This window comes from Oreochromis niloticus, linkage group LG5 (genome assembly GCF_001858045.2).
Source record: "Oreochromis niloticus isolate F11D_XX linkage group LG5, O_niloticus_UMD_NMBU, whole genome shotgun sequence".
Lineage (NCBI taxonomy): Eukaryota > Metazoa > Chordata > Actinopteri > Cichliformes > Cichlidae > Oreochromis > Oreochromis niloticus.
Window position 1 is genome coordinate 37,822,091 of NC_031970.2, and position 27,940 is coordinate 37,850,030.

The 27,940-nt window shown below is 39.8% G+C and overlaps 1 protein-coding gene across 5 annotated transcripts in view; it reads left to right on the top strand.

The window, feature by feature from the left end:
* The window catches only part of iqsec1b (IQ motif and Sec7 domain ArfGEF 1b), a 262,794-nt gene that overhangs the window by 146,325 nt on the left and 88,529 nt on the right, over nt 1-27,940 (top strand). For all 5 annotated transcript variants that reach the window (XM_005452240.4, XM_019358559.2, XM_019358558.2 and 2 more), the window contains one exon: nt 9,035-9,088. In XM_005452240.4, coding sequence (XP_005452297.1) covers nt 9,035-9,088 — 54 coding nt within the window. The remainder of the gene's footprint in view (nt 1-9,034; nt 9,089-27,940) is intronic.

Consider the following 27,940-nt stretch of genomic DNA (forward strand, 5'->3'; position numbering starts at 1 on the left):
ATATATCACAGATTTAGAATTTTTTGTAGTACTAAGCAACTACAGAGCGAAAGTCTGGGTCAAGCGCCGACGCCACGGCAAGAACAAAGGAAAACTCGAAGCGTTAAAGCTAGCTTTGTAAGGGAATATAACGAAGAAATTATGAAACGAAAATGTTTTCTTTGTTGATATACTTTGTTCGCAGTGCAGTTTATTTGTTGCCGGATTGTAAGAAGTAGACACAATTTCGGGCTCGTAAATAACAGTAAAAAACTTGTTAATGTACAACATTAACGAGTTTTTTTACTGTTATTCAAATGCAAACATGGAAATAACGAGTAGGAAAAAAAAAAAATCATTCATTCTTACCTTATACTAATCGTGGTGCAGGCCAGTGCAGTGCATGACCTGATGCCTCCTCCGGTCAATTCCACTGAGAGTAAATCAAATGTCCCGCTCTACTGTAGAAGACAATGAATACCTGGGGGATGTACCAATGTGAGAGGGGTGCTGCGGAATAGTCCAAGTGATCGCTGCTTTAATTTCGGTCAACTATACATAAATTGCACGTAGACACGATTTTTTAAAGCTGGTGAACTAGACCAAGTCATTGATAACAAATGAACAATAAATCTACTTTCTCTGGTACTTTATACCTGATCAGTTGCAATGCAATTTAATGCTCAACTACAAATCGATGGTTTTTGATGGTGACCGGGGCCGAATGATCGTCAACTATAAATAGACGTTTTCTCGACGTTGTTGTTGTCACCTGGTCGACTATAAATAGATCAAATATCAATGACAAAAAAACAATGGTGAATCAACATCGTTACAACGTCTCTATAGTAAGACCGTCGGTTTACCACAGTATTTCAATGTTGTTACAACATTGGCATTTCAACCCCGACCATATACGACGGTTTGGATGAAAAATCAACATAGATTCAATGTCGTCTTGCTATCTGGGCTGCACCAGGGTAAACCTCCGCCTACCCCAGTCCTGCTTTACAGGTGAAAATAGAGCAACAGGACCGCTGAGTCTTTGATTTTATTTATTTTCTGCTGTGTTTCACTTGCATCTATTTAAAAGAGTGAGTGTAAACACAAAAAAATATTTTATTTTATGTGCTGGAATGTGCAGAAAATAGGTTTAAATGTTAAACAAATTTCTTCCAGTCAGAGAATGTTGCATATAATTAAGTTTTTGCTTGATGCATAAAGTTAAAAGATTAAAACTAATAAAACAAGTTTTAAAAAGAGACTTTTCCATTTGATTACATTTTGTATGATGAATTATGCAGAAAAAGTAGAATTGGGCTGAAAGATCTATCGCTTTATCACCTATTCAGGTTGTAAATCGTGTTTTTAAAAAGTAACTAAGTAACTAAGTAATTAATTACTTTTGAAAATAAGTAATCAGTAAAGTAACGGGATTACTTTTTGGGGGAAGTAATCAGTAATTAGTAACTGATTACTTTTTTCAAGTAACTTGACCAACACTGCCGACGAATAGTAATAAGTGTGCCTCTTGGCATAGGCACACTTAATAAATCCGACGAATAGTAATAAGTGTGCCTCTTGGCATAGGCACACTTAATTACAGATTTTATGAAACTAATGCAAAGTTCAAACTTTTAATTTTAGGAAATGCATTTAAAAAACACTATGTCACCAGGCTTTGCCAACTATTCTATATTGTGTTTTATTTATTGTGTCATTGTGTTTTCTAAACTGTTTCTGCACGTTTTATTGTGGTGCTTTCTAGAAGGTGTTCGTTTTAGTCGTTTTTATAGTATAGGGCTTTGGAGTTGACGTCAAGCCGCGGAGCGCGGTGCCATTTTCGGGGTCTACGAAAGAGACAAAAGAGACACTGTGTTGGAACGACGTCGACAAGAATCATGCTTAAAAGCAGCTCCAAAGAAAACGGACGGTATAGAGACCGATTGCGTCCAGAGGCGAAGCAGCGGTACTTAAAAAAAATAGAGTGCATCGCAAATTTGAACCCATATGAAATACGGCAGTGGAGTAAAGACCCAGACGACTTTGGAGAATGGACTGTATAGAGACCGATTGCGTCCAGAGGCGAAGCAGCGGTACTTGCAGAAAATAGCATGCTTTGGAAATGTGGACCCGTATGAAACATGGCTGTGGAGTAGAAACCCTGAAGACCAACCGCTACTGACATAGCCTGACATATTTTCGTACCTTATCTGTGCAGTCAGCGAGTACAAGTCGTCATTCAAACAAAGGTAAGTCAGCTCGAGTACTGCGTGTGAAATGCGTTTGATTTTCCCCCAAACATTCAGATTAGTGCAGCATAAATTCATTCATGAGGGGAAATTACAGTGAGAACATGTGGAGGCTGTTAGGTGGATAACATAGTGAGTTCAGTGCATTGATGAGACATTGTCCTGAAGGATTTAGTTATTCTTTATGGTTAAAGAAATTGCAATGATTTATTCATATTTATTATAAATAATTCTAATTATACATCTTGCTTCAATATTTGTATCTTGTGTCACTAAAAATACATTTTATTTTAGTTTTATACATTGATTAATGACCTGCAGAATCTCCTTATCATATTAAGTGATTCATAATTGTCACTTTATGCTTTCTCCATCTCTAAAGTGATTACATCCTTACATTACATACTTTAGGTTCATTTTCTGCAGGCAGGTTTCTGACAGAAAACATGCAGATTTACCCTATAAAATGCAGCGTTTTATAGATGGACACATAAAGAAATGAAAAATTACATGTATGTGCTAACTTTCTAAACACTGTTACATTTATGATAAAGTAGATAAAACACATTTATGTCGGCCTTGGCTCATAGTTCTTGTCTTTAAATTAACTTTGTCTGTGTGTGTTTCAGGTGCTGCACTCTCAGAGACTGAACCAGCATTGCAGCCATGGGTCACTGTGAGCATCACAGGGAAGGTTGAAGCCGCCCACTGCACCTGTATGGCTGGAGTCTCGGAGACCTGCAGCCATGTCGCTGCTCTTCTGTTTAATGTAGAAGCAACAGTGCGGATCTGTGGCACAAGGACTGTTACAGATGAACCTGCATACTGGGTTTTGCTGGGTAATATGACCAAGATACAGCCAGAGGTTGGCCATAAGATAGACTTCTCCTCTTCAGCTGCCCAAAAACAGGCTCTTGATCAAAACATAAACAGACCATCCGTATTGAAGGTAAAAGGAGCCGTCCTCAAAAAAGAAAAATCCCACCTGCTACCGTGGAGGAGTTGTCACTGCTATAATGCCATAATGTTTTATATAGGGGTCCAGATTTATGCCTGAAGTGCACTGCCATGTAAATAATTTGCATTTACTGAATATGTACTGAGTACTACTGTTCAAAAATTTAATAAAGAAACAAACTAAGTTTTGCCTCTTTTTTTTATTATTAAAACCACTTTATAGAAAATCACATCAGTTACAATGTAGAATCCATGTCATTTATAGTTTACAAAAGACAAAATGTTTACACAAAATCATGACAGTGTTTACATGATATCACCCACTACTAACATTATTTACTGTATCTTTTGAAAAATAAATACCACTATTTATACAGCAAAAGACTTAAGAATATTTAACAGGAGCAAGTTTCATTTTCCCTGGTTTTACTACCACACTGTTCAACAAACGCAGCAAACCTTCACCATCTTATCCTGAAGGATCACCTCTTCACCCTCACATGGAAGAAGTAATCTGATTGGCATGGTGGTAAGTTTGAAGCAGGTCCCTTATGTAGCGCTGGAACCCAGTCACGATGTGTTTCATCCATTTCATAGGCTGGTTTGCTGCAATAATGCCAAATAATTAGAAACTCTATAAAGAGAAGGTAGTTCTGCAGAATCACTCAGTAGGATGTTTGTTCTACTTTGCTATGACCTCAGAGCGCATCAAAAATAAAACTAATAGGCTATAAAGAGTGATATGAACATATTTAGAACTTATCGGAATGAAAATGTCTGGAGCACCAACAGATATTTGGAGATGGAAGAGAGCTGGATATCAGCTCGTCTCACAGCTGCTATCCAGGCTACACGCCTTCGTTTGGTAACATCGATACACGAGCTGCCTCATGTTGCTTCCAGGTTGGGAAAGAATGAAAAGATAAACCCTTTTCAAGCTTATTCTCTTGCCGGTCGTGCGATCGAACATTACAGCCGACCAGACAGCAAATACGAACCATGGCTGTTGTGTGTGCCTTCGCTCCCTTTTCACTTGCGCTAGACCCCCAAAATGGCGGATGGGGCCAAAATCCTTTCCACGCCCACCCCCGTGACATCACGCTCCAAAGCCCTATTGCTTGGCAAGCTATTTTTCATGTTGTGTTACATTTACTTTTGTACGGTGTTGTATTTTGTATGCTGGGTCATGACACAAAAAATGACTTTGTCTGATGATATTAAAGTCACAGTAAAGGGTCATGTGATCCTGTGTAGAGAAGCTTTGATCGGGCTCTGATCTAGATGTGAGGCAAGACAGCCGGAGGAGGGAGACAGTGACCGCAGAGATGGGACTGGCTCTTAACTCCTAACTTTCCTTCACACCCAGAATATGCTCGTGCACACGTGCTCATACACAAACACAGAGTTCATTATTGCCATGCATTCACTCCCATCCTTCCTGCTAGTGCCTTGAAGTGATTAGCAAAACAATGACACAATCTGCAAAATGTTTTTCCCACAGAAAAGCTTGTGCTCAGTAAACTGCCATATCATCTACTGCACTAAAGAACCTCATGATTGAGCTACCTCTTCACAGCCTCTTTCCCATTCTGCTTCTTGTGTTCTCCTGACTTCCAGCAGGGTACTGCAGTAACTGGAATTATGTGTTTGTGTGATGTTGTTGCTGTTGTGAGCCCCAGGCTTTTTTCTCTGACCTGGAAGGGGCCTCATGTCTGGCCCTATGCCTGCCTAGCAATATGACTCTAATGCACCGTGTCCCTAGTACCAACCATATGTAATTTAGATAAAGTGGACTGAGAGTTCCTTCTGATAAGACTAGTGTAAAAATAAACTGTAGAAATAAGAATAGAAAAAAATAAGACATTAAGATTCTATGTCACGTTTTCTGTGCAGCTCTTGAATTGATATTGCAATCTTCTTTTGATGTTTGTTATTGTTTACTCTATCAACTGACCAGAAGAAGACCTAGCCGTATCCCAGAAGGCATATTAATCATAAATGTCTCTTCCTGCTATATAATGGTAGGTTATTTCTGCACAGAGTAACCTTATTTCTGATTAGAATCAGTTGAGGAATCTCGGCACAAGACAGAAGGCCAAACAGGCCTTCTGTCTTGTGCCTGGTTTGATTGTTCTCCTGTCATCCTGAATCACTTTGGAATGCTTCACAGCCACATATCTATGTTTGCTGCTCTCAGTATCAGAACCAAATGATTGTGTCATCCCCTGACACAATTCTGCCTTAAAGGAAATACGCTTTTCTACTCGAGCTGAGCACTCAAAGCCCTTTTTACTACAAGTATCGTTCAACTATAAGCACTTTTTCTGTTTTTCCTAGACCCAAGCAGCCTGTCTAACATTTGTGCACACACAGTGATCAGCACATCAGGGTTCAGTGTCTTGACCAAGGATATTTTGTAATGCTGGAGCAGCTAGGAAGTGAACCACTGACCTGTGCTACCACCTGAGTCACAGCCACCTCCAATGCATTTATGTATTGTTTGAATCTTTTATATTGTCATTAATTAATTTTTCATTTAGACTAGACTAAATCAAACATGCAGATTCATCTGCTGTGGTGACCCCTTGGTAAGCTGAAAGTAAGTGTAGGAAGACAGCCCTCGACTCCCTCAATGCATGATGTCCATAAACGCTTTGCTAATGAGACGTGATCTCAATTGCTAGTTTCAAACCTGAAATACAATATAGGGTTAATTTTATTAAATAATAGTCCCTAATGGAGCCAAAAAGCACAATAAAGGAGGGTATGCTTTAAGACAATCCTAACTTGTGAGTGAATAGTTGCTTTCTTTAAGCATGCAAGTTTCTCTGTTCGTCAGCCAGATCCCCTGTTTGCTCGTGGCGTAAACTCAAATCTTCACAAAGTGATTCACTAAGCATTAAGTGACATCACTGTGGCTATGTCCGTTTTTTGTACAGTCTGTGAATGCACTGAGTGGTGGACAAAGTACTCAATTTTCAAACTCAAGATCAGCGTTCATATCCAAAGACTCGTCTGTAGTTAGGTTTGCAGTTTCGCTGTATATATTCAAGACAAGATTGTATCTCCAAAGGCACCGAGTGCACACATCAGAACAAAAGCCCCGAAAATTGCTTGATTGCCTGCTTACCTTCACTACTTGGTTGAGTTTAAACACAGTGCTTACATTGTCAGGATGCAGGAGATTTTGACTTTAGTGTACCGCTTTTTCACACTGGACTTGGATAAAACTGGCTTTAAATATTTTGTTGCCTATAACTGAAGTGAGCTACAAAAAACAATGAAGCTGAATTCTTTTGATTTTTTAAAGACTTGTATTTCTCTGTCTGAAACAGTCTTGTTTTCTTAATTGGTGATCAAGTATAATGTGTCATTTATTATGTAGCTGTCTGTCTCAATTGTTGTGTATGCTTTTTTGCACACAGGTCTCAATCTCGGTGAGACTGAGATCTGTTTAAATAAAGAATTTAATAACAATAATAACCCTTCCAGTTCTGCAGTTGTTGTTTCCTGATGATAAACAAAAGCAGTGATGTGGCCCTATGAGAATGCTGTGGACTGTCCGTGCCTGTGGGTTTTAGTTGTGAATCAGATGTACACCAATGAAAACATGCTGTGACTGATCTGTCGCAATCCATCAAAGTGACAAACACACCCCCACCTATACCCACACCTTTCTGAACGAGCAGACTGAAAACACTTCCAACCTGAATGGGACACATTTGCTAAAACTACACAGTTCACCAAGCGAGGCGTGGCTGCTGGACTTGCAGCAATGTCTGCTATTTGAATGTCACTAAGTCTCCAGAGAGGGAAAGAAAAGGATCTTCGTTTTGAGCCATTGCTATTGTCATGACAACTGCTTTAAATGTCTCATCTGTGATTGATGTTTCACTGCTTCTTTCTACCTTGCCTCTTGTCATGTCAGAGAGGTTCAGTCATTCCTGCACATTGTGTATTCCTGTGAGAAATGTGCAGCCGAGCACAGCGGCATGTGATACATGCAAAGCGTATTCAGCAGTCGTGTTATCAGCTGAGTGATAGTACAGCTTTTTATTTTGTTGTTAAGCAATTTACCTGCCTCCCCCTGCCTATTTCCAGCCTTCTGTGACTGGCTTCACTCCCCCCTTTCCCACTCTGTGATTGGGGCATATATCTTCCACAATGCTACATAACTTCACTCTTGCTCTACTGTTTAATGGAAGGTGTTGCTGAGAAGCAGTCACCTCATTCCTGCTAAAACCAACATTTCCTCACCTGCTGTCTTGAAAGCTTTTAACTCGACTCGACGAGAAAAGGGGCAGCACACAAGAAAGGTGTGGAACCATTTCTCCCCAGGCTTACTCTGTTGTGTCATTCCAATTCCTTTGCCTTGATAATCTTTTGTTTAGCAGGTTACAAGATGTAACCAGGTGGTTGGATGGATTATACATAGGTAACTCTTTTTTTTCCAACCACTGCAGTCAGGGTTCAATCTCAAATTAAAGCATACCTTGCTCAGTTATGCATTTGTCAGAAATGCAACTTAAAACAGATGCATTTCAACTGGGAAGTAAAACTTTGCTGTAGTCATCGGTGCTGGTTGCCTATGGCACTTGTGAAAAGTCAGTGGAAACACACATCTTTTGCATTTTTCGGAACACTTTTCCTTGACCTAGAGTTTCAAAATGCCATGTCAAGAAAACAAGTTCATAAAACTTTGGAAAAGACAAAAACATTGCCAAGACAGTCCAAATGCATTACACAGCCAGAAGGGAAAAACTCAGTGTCTTCTGTAATGAATACTCCTGTGCATTCTATATTCAGTAAGATACCTATAAGAAAAAAAATGGGACTGCAAACATAGTGTTAATCACCTACATCACTTCAATTTTATTTATATAGCGCAATCACATGACCCAATATGAACAAGTACTTGGCAAAAGTGAGAATAAAAAACTCCCTATTAACAGGAAGAATCCTCCAGCAGAGCCAGGCTCAGGGAGAGGCAGGCGTTCTTTAGGACCTGTTGGGAGTGAGTGGAAAGAGTAGAGCAAAGAGAGAAAAGAAGGCAACCTATAGTAGCGAGAGGCATGTACTGCAATGAAAAAGTATTTTTTAGTATTTTTTTGCGTAATTATTCTAACATTTTATTTTCAAAAATGATCAGGCAAAAGAGGATTTTTATAGAATACTGTTAAATCTTTCTATATCATTAGAATCAGACTACTTTAATAATCCCTTAGGAAATTATGTTCATATGTTCGGACAAGATCGAGTGGGATCAAAACAATGAGTGGGTCATTTACATTTGAGAGAAGTAAATTGAGTCTACTAATAAATGAAATGCTATATTTAAGTTTTGTGAAATCTACAGAAGGTTTTCTAGTTTTTCCTTGATGCAGCGCTCTCTCACTGTAGCCACATTAACTGAGATTAAGGTCTGTACTTGCACAGTCATTTCACTGTAACGGGACTCATCAGCTCTGGATCAGAAGTGTGGACCAACCCTCATATTGACCAGCAGGCCAATCCTCTGTCATCAGTGACCTGATGTTGACTACATAGACAGGATCTAGTTCTTTAAACATTTCTAGTCTATTTGCATGAATATAAATCAAGTGGAGAATTTGTGGTGCGATGTGTAACAGCAGTTATATCACCAGTCAGCTGTACGTGAGCCATCATCTCAACTGCTGCTGAGCTTGAATGAGTGGCACACTAATTCTGTGTGTGTGTGTGTGTGTGTGTGTGGGTGTGTGTGTGTGTGTGTGTGTGTTTGTATGTGTGTGAGAGGAGTAGGTAGGAGATTTAACTGTGTGGTAGTCGCTGTGTACCTAAGCTTTCTGCTTTCCTGTTCCCCCCAGACCAGACACAGAGGTCCCCAGCTCCGTCATGATTCACAGACGCCACCATCACTCGTGAGTAATTGTTTAAATGTTGTACATATGGGAATTTTATGTTCATGTGCTGAAGTGTTAAAGCTGTGAAGCAAAAAACATCCAATCAAGAGAAGGGAAAATCCGTGCCTGGAATCCTAATTGAAATCAGCAATTGGTCTAGTTTCTTATTTCTTCATATGAAGGAAGAAATAAGGAGGAAACACACAGTGCACTTTTTACTGTATGTATGCTGGTCTGTGCATATGTTGTGTGTGTATGTTGTCAGCCCCAAAAACAACCAGCTCTGCTCCTGGAGGCTAAAAAGTGAGAACAGAAGTAAAGGTGGACTGTATTTACGTAGCGCTGATGATGTCACACCAGAAGAGCTATTTTTAGAAAATGGTCTGAGGAAAACTGGTTGGTTTTTTTCTTCCTCTCCTTCTTCTTTCCTTCACATTTCCTGGAACATTATTACTATTCAGAGCCCTTCACATGTGCATGCTCTTCCCTCAGCGTGTTTAATCTCATTGTTTTGGTCAATTTAGAGAATCTATGAGCCGCTGATTGCTTTCACAAAGCAAAGTTTGTGAGGCAACACACACACACACTCAACTTACTGTACGGAAGAATTTCCAGTGTGGTTTCATAATTACATGATACGTGTTGTTTATCATTTAAGTCACCGACTGCATATTAGTCTCAGTGCTAGCAGCCAGCAGGCATGATGGGAGTTGCGGTGGGGTGGTGTTGACCTCCTGTTATTCCCACTACCCATCTGGCTACAAACCTCATCTGTTAGTCCCATGATCTTCATTAGGCGTTTTGTTTTCTCTGACATCCAGGGAGTCACATAAAAGTCATCGTTTCTGCCTCACTAGTGCTGGATTGCATAAGAAAGAAGCAGCTTCCATCTGTTCCACCCAGGGCTGGCTTGCCTGCACTAAGCAGACTTTTCATCTTATTATCACACCAAAGCTGCCTCCTCCCTCCCACTAGATCAAGGCACAGCAGCAAAGCTGTTCGTCTGTGATGGATGATCATGTGACCTGACCGAGCTCAAGGTCACTGGATTTCCCGAAGTTCCCCAGCTAAACATACCTTTCACATGTCCAGCTGAGAAACATGGGCTTTCTTGTCTGCTTTAGTGTTAGAAAATAAGGAAACCTACTTCCATGACTTTACACGCACTAAGTAGATGCAGGTGTTGAAAAAGCTGATGGCTCTATTATAATGAAGTCCATCTGTGTAATACACTGCTGCCCTGAATTACCTTAAAAATGGAAGGCCACACTGAGTGCTCAGTATATTCAATTTGAAGTATAATGATGAATGGGACATTAGAGTGCCAAGTGGAAAGCACCAGGTTGCTGAAAAATGAAGCTCATGGAGAAGTGCCAGAAATTGCAGTACTACTCCTGGCCACTTGAGGTTGACTCCAGTGAGCCACTCCTTATACTCTCCCAATGACCAACAACTATCAAATTTAAATGATAAACAAAGAATAGATTAGATTACCTAACTTAATCCATTATAGTCAATAAATGGTGTGAATTTTGTGAATATTTTTGACTGGTAGATGGTCTGACATAGGCTGCTGTAGTCCTTGTTAGTCAAAGATACACAGTACTGTTGTGAAGCATTGAACTGAGTGTGATTTTACTTGGTGTTTTGAAGCTGGATGTGAAAACCGATGATTGGACTTGACTTTGAAACGGCAGACATCTCATCCTCATTGGCTATCGATTTGTGAAGGATAATTAATATAATAGAGTAAGAAAGTGGATAATTGCCGACTTTCTTACTTTATCAGTGACTATAGTTTATGCACTTTGTTTTACTCTCAGGATTAAATTTGAGATTAAAATAGGAATTTAGCCAATGAAGTCATCATCAGTCATAGAGCAAAGGAAAAAAAGAATTTTAATTAGATTTATTGTATTTTCAAGATAATCCTTCATGGTCAGGTGTGTTTCTGGGATTTTTTCAATGGGATGGTACAGGCAGTGCCATTGCAACTGCTGATGTTGCACTTACATTCAAATAATGTATTAAAAATTAGCATAAAAGACCTAGTTTAAAGAGTTACTAAGAATCCCATTTGCAATTTGCACCTGTGATTTATAAATTTCAAATCAGCTTAAGTTTTTCAAGCAGAAAGAGGCTTTAGTAGGGGATCCTAGAAAACTGATTCTGTTCATCTGGACGTAGCATTTTCAGAGTTCCTTCTGAAAATGCTACGTTGAAAAGTCACTTTTTCAATCTCAATTGACTGCAGGTTTGCCTAACCTTATAAATGGCACAGTTTCATAATGATCAAAACTAGCACGTGTCATTTAATGGTCACTTTGATGATCATTAATGTACAAGTTGTCACCAACAGTGATCCACAGCCATGAGTACCATTCACGAAGAGTTAGAGAACAAGACCATTTAAGGAGACACTTGGTGTCATTTTGAACAGAAAACCTTTTTTACAGGAAGAATCCGCGAGCAGAACCAAGGCCAGGGAGGGGCATCTGCCGCAACCAGTTGGGGCTGAGGGGAAAGAGAAGAGAACAGAAGTCATCCGGGCCTTTATGTCTTTAAGATTGGTGTGTGTCATCTGTCCTCTTGGATAGATAAACCATGATATCATCTACATAGCAATGACAATGTAAGTTAATATTGCCTTAGGAAAGCATACGCAATGTAAAAAGAACTGGTCCCAGCACAGAATCTTTTGGAATTCTGTCACTAATTTTGTGAAAAAGACTCCCCATTTACATGAACAAATTGGATGGGAATTGATAAGAATTTAGCGATTCCGATTCCATTATTGATGGCACTTATTGAGTCGATTCCTTATCAATTCTCGTTGGTTTCTCATTGGGTCCACTTTGAGAGTCACCATCATCTCTAAGCAGTGTATCAAAGACATTAAATTAGTGCAAATTAATTACAGGCTATGTGGTCAAAAGTTTGTGCATGCTGGATGCATCTCCCCTTGCCTATGATCAGCGTTGGGATCACTACGCATTAATTATTGCGCATATTACACAGAACACTTTTCTTAAAAGTAATGCATTACATTACTTAATTATTCCCAGGGGAAAATAACTTATTATAATACATTACTTTCATGTTACTCTTCAAAATGACTTAAAAGGCACTGTCTCATAATTACCATTTAACAGTATAAACCTATAGGATACAGTCCTACACACCAACACAAATCCCTACCCTAAGGAGGACGCACATATGATCTTTCTATTAGTAGTACACAGAGCAGGCAAAGATTAAAAAAATAGCACAAAGGGGCTTTAAAGGGATCGCTGCAGTGATTCTACGTAAGAAACACAAACAGCTAGAAACAGAGGCCGCAGCCTTACTGCTCATCAGTTTGTTACCTGTTGAAGTTCAGAGTCTGGCTGATGGGCTGGGTTCAGCATTCACTTAGCTTTAATATCACTCTAAGTTCTTGGCTGGGTTCTTGCTGTCTGTGCAGATGCTTGCAAAGAGCCAAAGTTGCATGATGCGCATTGCATTCTCATTGTTTTGCGCAGTAAAAAAGTAATGTCCGTTTCGACAGTGTAGACTGTTTTCCTTCTCTGACACAAAAACTGAAATTAGCAGTCCAATTCCTTGCCCTACAGCTCAGATTCCCATCCCTACTGGAGTCTATGAGATAGATATGATTCAAACTACAGTGGCAAAATTCATTTAATACCAATGGTACGTTCTAATCTCTCTAGTAAAATCTTGTGGTTAATGGTACTAAATGCGGCACTGAGGTCTAACAAGACAAGCACAGAAAGGTACACAATCATTAATAAAAATTGATCATATTTAAGTATTAAATACTATTTGAGCAGTCTGACAGAAATAGGGTCTAAAAGGTACATATATAAATGTTTTTTGTTTTTGTTTTTTTGTTACAATTTTATTGTGAAGCAATTCATGAAGTCATTACTAGCTAAAGTTAGGGGAATCCTCAAATCAACAGACCTCTGACTTTTGTTTGCCTGGCTAGAGTGCTGAAAAGAAATCTGGGATTATTCTTGCTGTCGTCTTTCAGTGACGAATTCTAAGATCTTCTTGCTTTAGGGAAGGATTGTTTTTATAGAGCAAAAACCTATTTTCTAGGCCAATCAACAGCCTTCTAAATCAGTGAATTGCCCTTTCATCTCCATTTTATGGGTTTAAAGTTTTCTTTTTAGAGAGCTGTTGGATGGGTTTCCGCAAGGTATGATCCACAACAATACAATATTATACTATTACTCTGTTTGTTCTAAGGAAAACCTATGGACATTTGATCCTTAGGTTGGACCAATTTTTGAAATGGAGTGTGCTAACCACATTTACTCAAAGCCTTTTTGAGATGATGTTGTCCTGCTTCCCTGACCATTGTGTCTGCAGGCATAGTGGTTGCTCTGTGTTGTAGAATCCTGATGACACCCAGTTTGTTCGCCACTGGATGATGAGAGTCAAATCTTAAATACTGATTGCTTTCCTGTACAATGCTACCATTGTGGTGAGGAAGACACTGACATCGCTCAGTGAGGACAACATAATCATGCTTCCAGCAGAAGAGGGTAGGTGCATGCTGTTACTAGACCAGACATACTGTCGTGAGAAAATTTTCCCTTTTTAGTGACAAAATTTCTTATGAGCCCCCGAAATGAGAACCTGGTGGCGATTACAGGAAAAAGGTAATAGATTAGATTAGTTTGTAAGAGATTGTAAGGTGACCCCACCCACGGCAATAGGACCACGCTCAACACTGACCAAGTGTGTCTGTTCTTAGAACTCTTCAATAACATATTTCATACACAAAGACCAGTACTACAGGCAGAAATGTGTGTGTCCCATGGCTTCCCCAGCTTCATCTGTTGTGGCTGACTTTGATATGGAGGACATGGCTCTGTTGTCCTCTCTTGGAATATCACTGAGTCGTACATTCAGGTATGTGATGACACCTGTATGAAAATTACATTCACCACAATTCACAGATCAAATTAACTCAGTGGACAAACATATCAAGTTCACCAAGGAGGATGTGAAAAATGACAGACTAGCGTTCTTGAAATTGCCATTAGGAATGGGGGACATTTAAAAGTCAATGTATACCGTACCAACACAGATGAGTCAAGCCAGGAGCTCAGGGTGGCTGTAGCTCAGGAAGTAGAGCAGTCAGGTCATCTGCTAATCGGACAGTTAGTGGTTCTAGCCCTGGCTGCTCCAGTCAGCATGCCAAATATCCTTGAGGAAGATACTAACCCCAAGTTGCTCCTTGATGCATCCATCAGAGTATTAAAGTGTGTGAATGTTAGATAGAAAGCACTTAGATAGAAAAACCCTAGAAAAAGGTGCTTGTGTGAATGAGGCAAGCATGTCTTACTGAAAACTGATTGCAAGTCAGTTTTTTCAGTTATGCCACATCACCATAGAAGTGGATCACCTAAACTGGCTGCTGTTTTCTTTACTGTTGTGCTTGTGTTTTTATGGCTCTGCAAAGCCAAAATATCAGTTGTGAAAAGAGTTCTTTCTTTTGGGGTTTCGTACTATGAGTGATGCTTTTTACAGGATACTTTTTAATCTATTCTTAATGTAAAAGATTAATTACTACATTATAGAAATGACACTTGTCTGCCTTACCCATCTATGTACTGTAGCATACTTAGGTCATGTATATTATTTTTCTTTACAATAATCAAATCAAGCAGGTAGAGCTGCAACACAGGGTTTTAAATTAATTTGTCTTTACTGGAATGTTCAGCATTTCTCCACAGAGCTTTCAACAGGATCTTTGGGTATCAGTATTGTTCCCCATTTCCATTTATTGCAAAGGTAAATCTATCCACAGGTCTATAATGATGGACCACTGAAATATTTAAGGAGCCAGTGGTTAAACTTTAATATGTGTCTCAGTGTTGCAGCTTTACATCTTGAAAGTTAGCTGTAGCTGTGTCGCATGGCCTTTTTGCATTACTTTAAACAGTTTAGGAATATGGCTAAATGATAAGGTAGTAAAGTAATCCTAAGCAGTACTGTCTTCCAGGTCCCTTTCTGGCTGTTGTTTTAGGCAATGAGCATTTATGAATTGGTTTTGACTCCCTCACTGAATTGTAGAGGGAAAGCTGTGTGTATCTATGGTAATGTGCAGCAGTGTTGCAGTTGCTGTTGGCCATAGTGATATAAAAATTAAAATCAATTGCTGACATCTGGAGAAACTCATAGGAGGTAAAAACAGGAGGGTATACATCAAAAGGAGCAAAACATCGACGGCAGAAAAGTTTAGGAACGGGAGCGAGAGCGGCTGGGGCGACCGTGGCTCAGGGGGTTGGGAAGCGCACCTGTAACCGGAAGGTCGCCGGTTCGATCCCCGGCCTTTCTGTCCCGGCCTTTCTGTCCTGGTCGTTGTGTCCTTGGGCAAGACACTTTACCCTACCGCCTACTGGTGTTGGCCAGAGGGGCCGATGGCGCAATATGGCAGCCTCGCCTCTGTCAGTCTGCCCCAGGGCAGCTGTGGCTACAACCGTAGCTTGCCTCCACCAGTGTATGAATGTGAGCGTGAATGAATAATGGCATTGTAAAGCGCTTTGGGTGCCTTGAAAAGCGCTATATAAATCCAATCCATTATTAATCCATTATAAGAGCTCTACACAATGAGCCATGCCTGTTTTTAGTAGGGAATATTAATTAAAAATGGAAATTGTCCAATGGTGCATCAAACCAGACACTTCAGCTAATTAAGCATAACTTCATATATGTATTGTCATCATGCATAGAGAAGCCATAAATGGATTGGGTATTTTATTGGTTCTCTTGTCACAGGTGTGTGTGCCAAACTGATGTAATTGTAAAGTCTCTTTCATGGCAGTGCGGTGGAGCACTGCTGAGAGTATTAGAGATCAAAGACTTACTCTGTCATAAATCTGCATTGAGTAAATTTAACCCACTAAATACACTGCACTGTAAGAGTTGTTTATACTTTAAAAAAAATGCAAAATTAGGTAACCTTAACTCAAGAGTGCCAAGTTGTGCTAACCTATTTTGAGTCTGTCAAAGTTACGTTGCATGAACTGACCTGTAGGAGGTTGTCATGGTTATGTGATTGCGAACCAAGCTGATAATTTCTTAAACATGGAATTCAGTGAGAAACCTGTGTATCATGGCAAAGATGGTTCTTATTTACAGTATATGCTAAATGCATTACTACAGTCAGGTTCTGCAGTCAGGCTGTAGCTGTCATTTTTATGTCATTTAAAATGACGGGTAGAGTTGTTTATCTCAGTTCACTGTCATACACAGATCAGGCTTCTATAACATAACTGTTATACAGGCAGCCTTTAAGTATTGTAACTGTGTGTGTGTGAGTATGTGTGTCTGTAATAAATTTTTTAAAAGTTATTACTATTCAGCCAGGTAACTTCTTCTTTTTTGACGGGGCACCTACACAAACGCAAAGCAGAAGATGAAGCATCGGCAGATATGTTTCCAAACCAACTTCCTTCCAAGCAAAAGGACTAGAAAATATGATGAAGCATATCTTGCCTCTGGCTTTACCTGCACAACGGGGGTGCTAAGGTCGGTCTCCCCGACAGAATGTGTTTCTCCTGCGTCAGGAGCACACACTGGGCTGTCCAAATCACGGACAAACAGTATCTAACAGTTGTTCATGTTTTTAAACCCATTTTGGACAGAGAGGCATTTTTTGAAAAATGTATTGATAGCAATGTTGAATATTCTTACAGTAAAAAAAAAAAAAAAAAAAAAAAAAAACTACATGTAAAATAATTACACAAAGAGTTTCTTGCAAAACAAATGGGGGCCTAGCCCCACTGTGTTAGACAGTTAGACTGCAAAGACAGCATTCATTGTCTACAGTGAAACACTGAAACTTTTTCTTTCAGATGAATTAAACAAACCAGTCCTCTAATATGAAAGCAACACACAGGCAGGAGATCTATGCCTTTTATGCCTTGCTGATCATTTTGTTATGATAGCTTTAGGCTCAAAAACAGCCCTTTCAGCTCGAGGGAATCATTTGTATTTAGTTTTAAATAGAGGACCTTTGTCGTTATTACAGATTACAGTAATAAATTGGTGGTGAAGGTCAATTTAATTCAGTTCAATCCCAATTTAGCTTTTAAAGCAAACCATTACATGAGTCATTTTGGGGCACTTTACATTTTGGGGTCAAGACTTTGTAGTGTTGCAGAGAGAACTCCAACAGCACTTGGCACAGTAGAGAGGATAAAGTCTCCATTAGCACTAAAAGAAGCAGAATTAGTTGTGGAGGTTGGCCATCTGCCTCAAAAGATGGGCTGAAAGAAGAAAGAAATTTTAGAAATAACAGATATTTAACATTAAGCAAGCAGAGCATCAGTAACTACAGATCCACAGAAAGAGATATTTGCAGAAAGACAACGGAAGAGAGGACAGGAGCCACAAAAAGCCACCCAATGACTAATATTTAACAGCAAAAAAATTGAAAACGTAAACTGATAGAAGAGAGGAACTGAACGCATACATCTTCCTCAGCATACATCCATTTTCTTAATAGTTTATCCAAATTAGGGGCAGGGGTGCTGGAGCGCGGGGGCACAGGGGAAATGAGATACAGTGGCTTGCAAAAGTATTCGTGAACTTTTCTACATTTTGTCACATTACAGCCATAAACATGAATCAATTTTATTGGAATTCCAGGTGAAAGACCAATACAAAGTGGTGTACACGTGAGAAGTGGAACGAAAATCATACATGATTCCAAACATTTTTTACAAATAAATAACTGCAAAGTGGGGTGTGCGTAATTATTCAGCCCCCTTTGGTCTGAGTGCAGTCAGTTGCCCATAGACATTGCCTGATGAGTGCTAATGACTAAATAGAGTGCACCTGTGTGTAATCTAATGTCAGTACAAATACAGCTGCTCTGTGACGGCCTCAGAGGTTGTCTAAGAGAATATTGGGAGCAACAACACCATGAAGTCCAAAGAACACACCAGACAGGTCAGGGATAAAGTTATTGAGAAATTTAAAGCAGGCTTAGGCTACAAAAAGATTTCCCAAGCCTTGAACATCCCACGGAGCACTGTTCAAGCCATCATTCAGAAGGGGAAGGAGTATGGCACAACTGTAAACCTACCAAGACAAGGCCGTCCACCTAAACTCACAGGCCGAACAAGGAGAGCGCTGATCAGAAATGCAGCCAAGAGGCCCATGGTGGCTCTGGACGAGCTGCAGAGATCTACAGCTCAGGTGGGGGAATCTGTCCATAGGACAACTATTAGCCGTGCACTGCACAAAGTTGGCCTTTATGGAAGAGTGGCAAGAAGAAAGCCATTGTTAACAGAAAACCATAAGAAGTCCCGTTTGCAGTTTGCCACAAGCCATGTGGGGGACACAGCAAACATGTGGAAGAAGGTGCTCTGGTCAGATGAGACCAAAATGGAACTTTTTGGCCAAAATGCAAAACACTATGTGTGGCGGAAAACTAACACTGCACATCACTCTGAACACATCATCCCCACTGTCAAATATGGTGGTGGCAGCATCATGCTCTGGGGGTGCTTCTCTTCAGCAGGGACAGGGAAGCTGGTCAGAGTTGATGGGAAGATGGATGGAGCCAAATACAGGGCAATCTTGGAAGAAAACCTCTTGGAGTCTGCAAAAGACTTGAGACTGGGGCGGAGGTTCACCTTCCAGCAGGACAACGACCCTAAACATAAAGCCAGGGCAACAATGGAATGGTTTAAAACAAAACACATCCATGTGTTAGAATGGCCCAGTCAAAGTCCAGATCCAAATCCAATCGAGAATCTGTGGCAAGATCTGAAAACTGCTGTTCAAACGCTGTCCATCTAATCTGACTGAGCTGGAGCTGTTTTGCAAAGAAGAATGGGCAAGAATCAGTCTGTAGATGTGCAAAGCTGGTAGAGACATACCCTAAAAGACTGGCAGCTGGAATTGCAGCAAAAAGTGGTTCTACAAAGTATTGACTCAGGGGGCTGAATAATTACGCACACCCCACTTTTCAGTTATTTATTTGTAAAAAATGTTTGGAATCATGTATGAGTTTCGTTCCACTTCTCACGTGTACACCACTTTGTATTGGTCTTTCACGTGGAATTCCAATAAATTGATTCATGTTTGTGGCTGTAATGTGACAAAATGTGGAAAAGTTCAAGGGGGCCGAATACTTTTGCAAGCCACTGTAGCTGCGAGTCTCACCCTGAGCAGGTTTGCAGTCCAGTGCAGAGGTCCTCCAGCAGTCTTGGCATAGAGTTATATAACTACAGGACTCTTTAAGGCCACCTAATCAAACTGCAGCCTTATACGTTTCTTGGGACAGATTCTTAACACAATTTTGTGGAGGAGAGTGTCTGCATCCTCAACTCAAACTGAGAGCTGGTTCCACAGGAGAGGGCTCTGAGAGGTAAAGACTCTAGCTGCTGTTTTTATACTGTGGAACACTTAGTATTAAGATAAATCGTTCTATTATCAATGTGACTGCTGGCATGGCCTATGTCTTCTAACCTGCAGGAACCAGTCTACTAACCGGTAGATATCCTTTCATTGACCTGTGTGATCTATGTAGACTTGCAATGAACTTTCACACATGCTGAACCAATGTGTAGAGGTCTTTGGGCAGACTTTGTGTTTATACAGCATTTTACCTCATCGCTTACTCCTGTCCAAATAGCTCTAATATACAAATATCCCAACATATTACACAAAACTGCATATAGATAAAGTTGAAATTGAGGTACCTTCTTATCAAACTGGCTTTGCTCTTTTTTCTGATGTGCCAATATTAAGGGTGTGCAACTACTGCAGTGTGTACTTGCGCTCTCGATGGAGCATTTGGAAAGAGAGATGGCCACAGGCAGGAATGATCATTCAGTGGTGCATTTGTGTAATCTCAGTCTTTCACTGTAAACGCTCCTGTGACTGCCCAGTACGTCATGGAGTGGATGGGGTATTGTCTAGCTTTGCCTTAACTAAGATAACATCTGCCTGTCCAGCACCAGCTTTAGAGTCCATCAGATCAGTTTATTGAGTCTGTTGCAAGAGCATAAAATATGGCAGTGGTCAGTAATTCGTTTTACCCTTTTTTCCTGCACCTTTGTATAATGTTACACACTGAAGGACGACAGGGTTCATTCAGGTGCACATGAAGATTTATTGTGCTGAAACACAGTAAAACAGTTCGGTGTTACTGGCGGCTTCCATTGTAATAACTGGCCTGCGTTACTTTGTAGCGTTACATGTAATGGCCATGTACTAATCAGCCCTTAACACACAGAGAAAATGACCAGTAAACAACAGACAACATAACATGTACTGGCTGATCTATTTCCTATAACTTTAACTGAAACCAGCTAACAGTTTCCCTTTCACATTACTGATGTAACAACACGGTTACAGAGATTGATACAGGAGGCTAACATCGCTTAGCTAGCGCACAAACGTTACTAGGATTACCCACAGATAACGTGAAACAACTCCCTTATTCCCTCACATTAAACACCATATAAACACGAATTACACTCCAACATGTTAAATAAGCATCAACTCTACATAAACGTATGTAGTGCTTGTATATCGCTCTCACCTGAAACACAGTAAAACAGTTCGGTGTTACTGGCGGCTTCCATTGTAATAACTGGCCTGCGTTACTTTGTGAGAGATTATTTTGCCAGTTACCTGTTTGGCTGAGCCGCCACTGCCACCTACTGGCGAAACTAAATATCGCCCTAACATCACATCAGGTGGGAGCAAATGAGCTTTTCGCTCTGTGTTATGATGCAAACTATTGTCACAACAAATAGCAAAAAAAGATGATGGGGGGGCACGAACACATAAGGAACACATCTGAGACTTGTTCTTAATGCTCAAAATACTCAGGGTGCCACAATAACACTGTTTAAAATCAATGTGAAAAGTACCCATGAACTTGACTTGCAGACATAAATGATTGCATAACATAATTGCGCCAAATAACAACCATTGCTGTGCTTTTATGGCGAACAGCTGCCATCGTTTAATCACGAAGTCTTTTACAACATCAATGCTGTGCCCATCATTTTTTCCATTATTTCCCTTTTAAAAATAAATGTACCACCACTGAAAAATGGTTAGTGTGTCAGTTTAAAGTCATCCTTATATGCATCATAACATTAAACAAAGCTATTGTATCTATTTATAGCATTGGTGATCCCAAGTTCTTAAATAATAAACACTAATAAAAGGTCTAAAAATCCTATTTTTTAAATTTATTGAGTACAGCTCTCAAGTGCAACTTCATTTCATTGTATATTTCTTTTACAATGACAATAAACATTCTTCAGTCTTGAATGACTAAAGTAACAGAAAAGATGTTAAGAGGACTTCATGCTAGTCTTCATGATGTGTAATCCTGAGCAATCAGGATGTTTGGAAGTTTGAAACCAATTCTAGTTTTTATCCATTTCCAAAATCTCAAAGAAGTACATTTATTTTGTCAGTGTATGAGAATCACACTTGTTTGTTCAAATAATTTAACACAAAACTTGGATATATTAAAGAACACAGAAAAGCTCAGGAGATAGAGCAAGTTTTCTGTGGCTCTGAAATACACTACACTGGCAAAAGTGTTCACTCATCCATCCAAATCATTGAATTCAGGTGTTCCAGTCACTTTCATGGCCACAGGTGGATAAAATCAAGCGCAGTGCAGACTGCTTCTACAAACATTAATGAAAAAATAGATCGCTCTCAGGAGCTCAGTGACTTCCAGTGTGGCACAGTGATAGGATGCCACCTGTGCAACAGGTCCAGTCGTAAAATTTCCTACTAAATATTCCACAGTCAACTGTATTATAACAAAGTGGAAGTGATTGGGAACAACAGTCACTCATTCAGGGCTGACCCTGCTCTGATGTCTCGTTGGCACTTTCCAGGAGAACGTCACTCATCTGACTGCATTGCCCCAAGTGTAAAGGTGGGGGATTATTATGGTGTGGCATTGTTTTTCAGGAGTTGGGCTTCAACCCTCAGTTCCAGTGAAATGAGCTCTTAATGCTTTAGCACACCAAGACATGGAAGAATTCATGCTCCCAACTTTTGTGGGAACAATTTTGGGATGGGCCCTTTCTGTTCCAACATCTCTGCCCACCAGTGCACAAAGTAAGGTCCATAAAGACATGGATGATGTCTTTAGTGTTGAAGAACTTGACAACTAAATAGAAAACCTTTGGAATGAATGAGAGCAGAGACAGCAAGACTTCTAAACCTCGTGGAAAGCTTTCCCAGAAGAGCTGAAGCCATTATAGCTGCAAAGTGTGGGCCAGAATCATGTTAAACCCTATGGATTAAGCATGGGAGGCCACTCAGGTTCATATTAATGTGAAGGCAGATGAGCTAATATTTTGACAATATTAGTGTACACTCAGATGGAATATCACTGAATAACATGTTGAAATAGAAATCTTAATGTTGGCCTTAGTACCTTTACCTTTCAAATAAGGAAGACAGCATACCTTTGCACTCTGGACAACCAGCTGTCTTTTATGCTTATTCTAATGCAGTGGTTCTTAACCTTGTTGGAGGTACCGAACCCCACCAGCTTCATATGCGCATTCACTGAATCCCTCTTTAGTGAAAAATAAAATATGATTTTTTTCAAATTCAAGACATATGTTTTTTACTGGTGAACAAAATGAGCTGTGCATGTCACAGCAGAGCCTCTGCTGAACCCCTGAGACCGACTCACCGAACCCCTAGGGTTCGATCGAACCCAGGTTAAGAACCACTGTTCTAATGACAAAACACTCAACGACAAAGCCGGTCATCACTCTCAAAGGCTTCATCAGATCTGACCATTTGTGCTCCTCTTGAAAATGTAGAAAAGTCCATTAGAAGTTCCACCACACAAGGCTTGATTCTCACAGATTTCTAGCAGCTGACATGTATGTTCTATCTGAACTCTATGTAACATCAATATTACATAGGGAAGGCAATGTTATCAGAGCATTTGTTGGTTTCTGAAAGAGGACTTATAAAAAACTTGAAATTTTCTGGACTAGACTGATGACATCTGATAACTGCCAAGTGGTTCTTGGCACAATATAGATTATTAAAACAATTGCTGACAATGCTGAGAAGAAATTTGTGAGAAAAGTAACCACTCAAAGGTTATTCTGAGCAGTCTTTAAAAAGCAATAATTAAATAGTACAAATTGATAAGTTTTTCCATATAAATTTAACTGGTGCTGTTAAAGGAGCAAAAAACCTCTTAGCATTAATCTTACTGTAATAAACCTGATCTAATCCATAATATGTACATTTTTTAAAAGTGTCACGCTTTTAAGACTTAACAAGTACAGTGCAGTATTAAACTAATGACAGTGTGAACACTGGCTCTGCTGACATTTTGCTTCACCTTTCATCTTGTTTGTGGCAATGCACTGACACACTTGCCACACACAAATACTTCAAAGACTACCGAGGCCTCAGTTCTACCTGCCTGAGGCAACAAAAACGCAGCGAGTCACGCCAGATGGTTAGTTTATCTCTGCTAGGAACACAATTTCATAGCTCATTTTCATCCAAATCGATAAAAATGATGTGATCTGCAGCCTGATATAGCAGCCTTAGCAGTGAATCTCAAATGACATGCTGAGACACCCGGGAATGCCTGTAGAGAATTCCAGGTCTAATTTAGCACTTTATGGCAAACATACATTAATATTGTAATATAAATCTGTAGATAATGAATTAATTGTTAATTTCCTATATCACATTTTTACACCCTCATTTTCCATTTAAAATAGAAACAAACAAACAAAATCTAAACTTTTCTTTTAAAAAGAAGCCCCAAGTCCTCAAAGCTGTCAACATGACATGACAACGACCTTAATTAACAGAAAAGAGTATTTAAAAATATCAACTCCCCTTAGCCACATTTAGTACTTAGTTCTATGTACTTTAAGCAACTGTGTGGCACGGGAAGCCGTAAAAACTCTAAAGAGAAAGGTCTCATTCAGCTCAAAACCAGAAACCTCTTGCTGTAAGGCAGCAGTGTGAACCACTGCATCACTGTGCTCGACTTGGCTGATGCTTTGTGCCAAAGGCTTAGGAGGCACTTGCAACCTTAAATTGAGATACCACAAAAGGTCTGCAAAAATGTACTAAAAAAAGAGCTAATGATCACTAGTGATCACTCACTGTAAAGAGGACAAGCTGAAGAACAACAAAGAGACTCTTTGTTCTCCAGCTTTATAGATGTGCCACATGGACAGTCCAAAAAGTTAGCATCGCTCAGTGCAGCCCTCCAGGAACAGAGTGTGGGACCCTTCCATCTGTCTTTGGCTGTCGTCCTGCTTGGCACCTACTCATCAGGCTTCCTGGGCTGAAATGGTAATGTGTGGTTGCAAGACAGATTTGAATGACTCCAAGATTCTTCACAGTGTTACTGGAAGTCAAAGTAATGTCATCCACAGTAAGTTAGACTGTTAGACACCATGTTTCAAAGATTTTTAGGGCAGAATGAAAGAATATCATTTTTGGTTCAATTTAAAAGTAGGAAATTAGAGCTCATGCTGGCCTTTATGTCTCTGAGACATGCCTGTAGTTTAACTAGTTGATTTGCATCATCTGGCTTTGTGGGTAAATAAACCTGGGTATCATCTGCGTAGCACTGAAAATGTATGAAGTATTTTTTAAAAATATTTTACTTGGTAAATTGTAAATGAAGTGGTTCTTATATAGAGCTTTTCCATTCTACTTGAGCTACTTGTCAAAGTAGTTATTACAACGTTTAACCCACCGGGGGTGGCTGTAGCTCAGGAGAAAGAGCGGTTCATCCACTAACTGGAAGGATGGTGGTTTGATCCCTGGAAGCTACAGTCTGCCTTGGATTGGATACTGAACCCCGTTACTCTCTGATGTATCAAACAGAGTGTGAATGTTAGATAGGAAGCACTTTGGGAAAAAAGTTCTTGTGAAAGAAGCATATATTGTAAATGCTAGTGGTCTTTCATGTGTGATGAAGACTCCCCATTGTCTTCATCACCAACTGTGTCTCAATCTCTGAGTTAAAATGTTGTGGTCAGCAGTATGGAATGCTGCACTAAAGTCGACCAAGACAAGCACAAAGATAATCTGCTGTCAAAGGCCATAAGAAGATCATTCGTAACCTTCACCAGTGCTGTTTCTGCACTTTTTTTTACTACCATCCTCTATAAAGCTGTATAATAACTCTTTATTTTGAGATCCCAAACATATTTTGTATTATACCTTCATGCATAGTGTACATACTATTTATTAATGCAGTTTGCACTCCTTTCTTACACAATGTCACGTATTACTTTGACTGTTTTTTAGTAACTTCATTTTTACTTTTCTTTGGTTTTTTATTACTAATGTAAATACATAAATTCCTGTATTATGGGTGTAGGGCAGGTGGGTACGTACGGGGATACGTAGAGGGTTGGTGTGACAGAGGAGGATGCTAGGGATAGGTGACATGGAGGTAGGTAATGCACCCCTGCAACCCCTAAAGAGAGCAGCTGAAATAAGGAGCTAACTTATGGTTACTTACTTACTGCCACCTTTAAAGCCTGTGGTACATAGTCTTTTATTATATTTAAAATTGAAGGATTAATTAATAGAGATCCTTCTGTGAGCAGTGTGGTAGGAACAGGTTCTAAAAACATTTCGAGGGTTTAGAGGGAGAAAATTTAGAAGTTAATTCATAAAGATTGATAGGAGAGAAACAGTTGATGTACATAGTGATACTTCTGTGGGAATGCTGTGAATGTTTTTTCTCTAATTTCTGAAGAAATTCATGCAGTCATTAGTGTTTGAAGCTAAAGCTCAACAGGGCTTTGACTCTGTCAGCCTGGCTGCAGTCCTGAAAAGAAAGCTGGGGTGGCTCCTACTTTCTTTGTTTACAGAGGGTTTCTTTTTTAATAGAGAAACAAACTGTTTTTTCCAGGCCAAATGAAAGTCTTCTAAATAAGCAAAACACCATTTCCTCTGAAGCTTACAATGTATCCATTCTAAACTGACTGTACTGAGTTGTATCAACGAATCAACTGTGTCTGATTTGTTGCTTTGTTTTTCAGAAGAACCACAGGATCCACAGTTGTTTGCAGCAGATCTAACTGGGTGTCATTACTGCCCATATAAATTACAGTCTTACCAAAACTACAATTATCGTTAGCCAGGTGTTTCAAATTTGCTACAGTGGCAGCTGCTCTAGCCACTGGACTATCCCTGATAACTGCGGTCTCTATGTTTGTTAGAACAGTCGCCGATAACCTTGGCAAGTATGTTGCAGTGGGGAAAATCGAATTGAATTGAACAGGTTGGTGGGGTACTGGGGCTTCTTGCCTTCCTCACTGCTGAAGGATAGTTAACTGGGGCTAGCTAGCTTAAGGACTATTTTATTGATTTATTTTTTTACCCAGGTCTTTAAATCAGAAATCAAGCTACATTTATTACAAGCATCATTAACACTTAAAGAGGCCCTGAAATAACTAAACATTTGATACACTGAGCAGGAAAGTACTGGTCAATCAGCTGGAGGACAGCAAACCATTTAAAAATAGCCATTTACAATAACTGAATGTTATAAATACAATTTGCAGGTGATTCAAAAGAAAGTGTGCTTTGATAAGATATATGTAGACCACAACAGGAAGTGATATGATACAGCAGTGATACCAAGTGTTGTTATAATCCAGTGTTACAGTCTGAGTTTTCGTCCTTGTGCATGAAGTGCAATAGCAAGTTCAGCCACAACATCACTTTTTTGTACAAGTTGTTCGGTCACTTCCCAGACCATGAGCACTTTCCTGAGCTACATCGTCTTTTTAAGGCATCCTGCTGTCTTCTTACCTCTGTCTCCAAATAAACACAGTCATCCATTAAACTGAAATGACCTGTGACCGGCCTCAAAATGCTCCACATGGTAATCCACCATTACCTTCAGCCATTAATTCTCCAGAAAGTCGGTCTCACATGTAAACAAACTGTCATGCATGGATGGATATGTGGGGTGATTAGGTCAGGCGGCAAATATCCCCAGATGGAGATCCCTAATGCAGTGAGCAAATGGCTCAACAAGGTGTCTAATTCCTGTGTTTACTTTTAGTTAGACTCAAAAACATTTTTTTAAACCACCGGGGCTTTGTCCTTGTTGTCCCAATATACTGTGTTGGGGTTTTTTCTATGTTTGTTTTGTGCAACTCCTAATTTTCCCAAATATCTAAGAGAGGTGAAGAGTGAAAAGTTAGCACAGGGACAAATCAACCCAAGAAATAACAGAATTCCTTTAATCCTTTAATATGTTGAAGCATGGAAATGTTTTATTTATTTTTTACTTTGCTCTGCAGCACGGTGGCATGGTGGTTAGCACTGTTGCCACACCGCACACAGGTCCTGAGTTCAATTCCACCATCAGGCCGGGGTCTTTCTGTGTGGAGTTTGCATTTTCTCCCCGTGTTTTTGCGTGGGTTCCCTCTGGGTACTCTGGCTTCCTCCCACCATCCAAAGACATGCAGTTTGTGGGGATAGGTTAATTGATTAATCCAAAATTGCCCAAACTGCCAATGTGTTAGCCCTGCGACAGACTGGCGACCTGTCCAGGGTGTACCCAGCCTCTCGCCCTATGACAGATGGGATAGGCTCCAGCACCCCCCGCAACCCTGAAAAGAATAAGCGGAAGCGAATGGATGATTGTAAAAAAAGCAGTAAAATTGTGAGTTTTCTAAGCAAAATCTACACATCTTGAGATCTTCATCATCATGTTTAGATCATCTTTTTTACTTTTTTGATATTGAATAATATGAACATTGTGCTCTGCTGGACAAGACTTTTCTTAACAGTTTATTCAGTTCAGGGTTTCAGGAGAATGAAGCATAT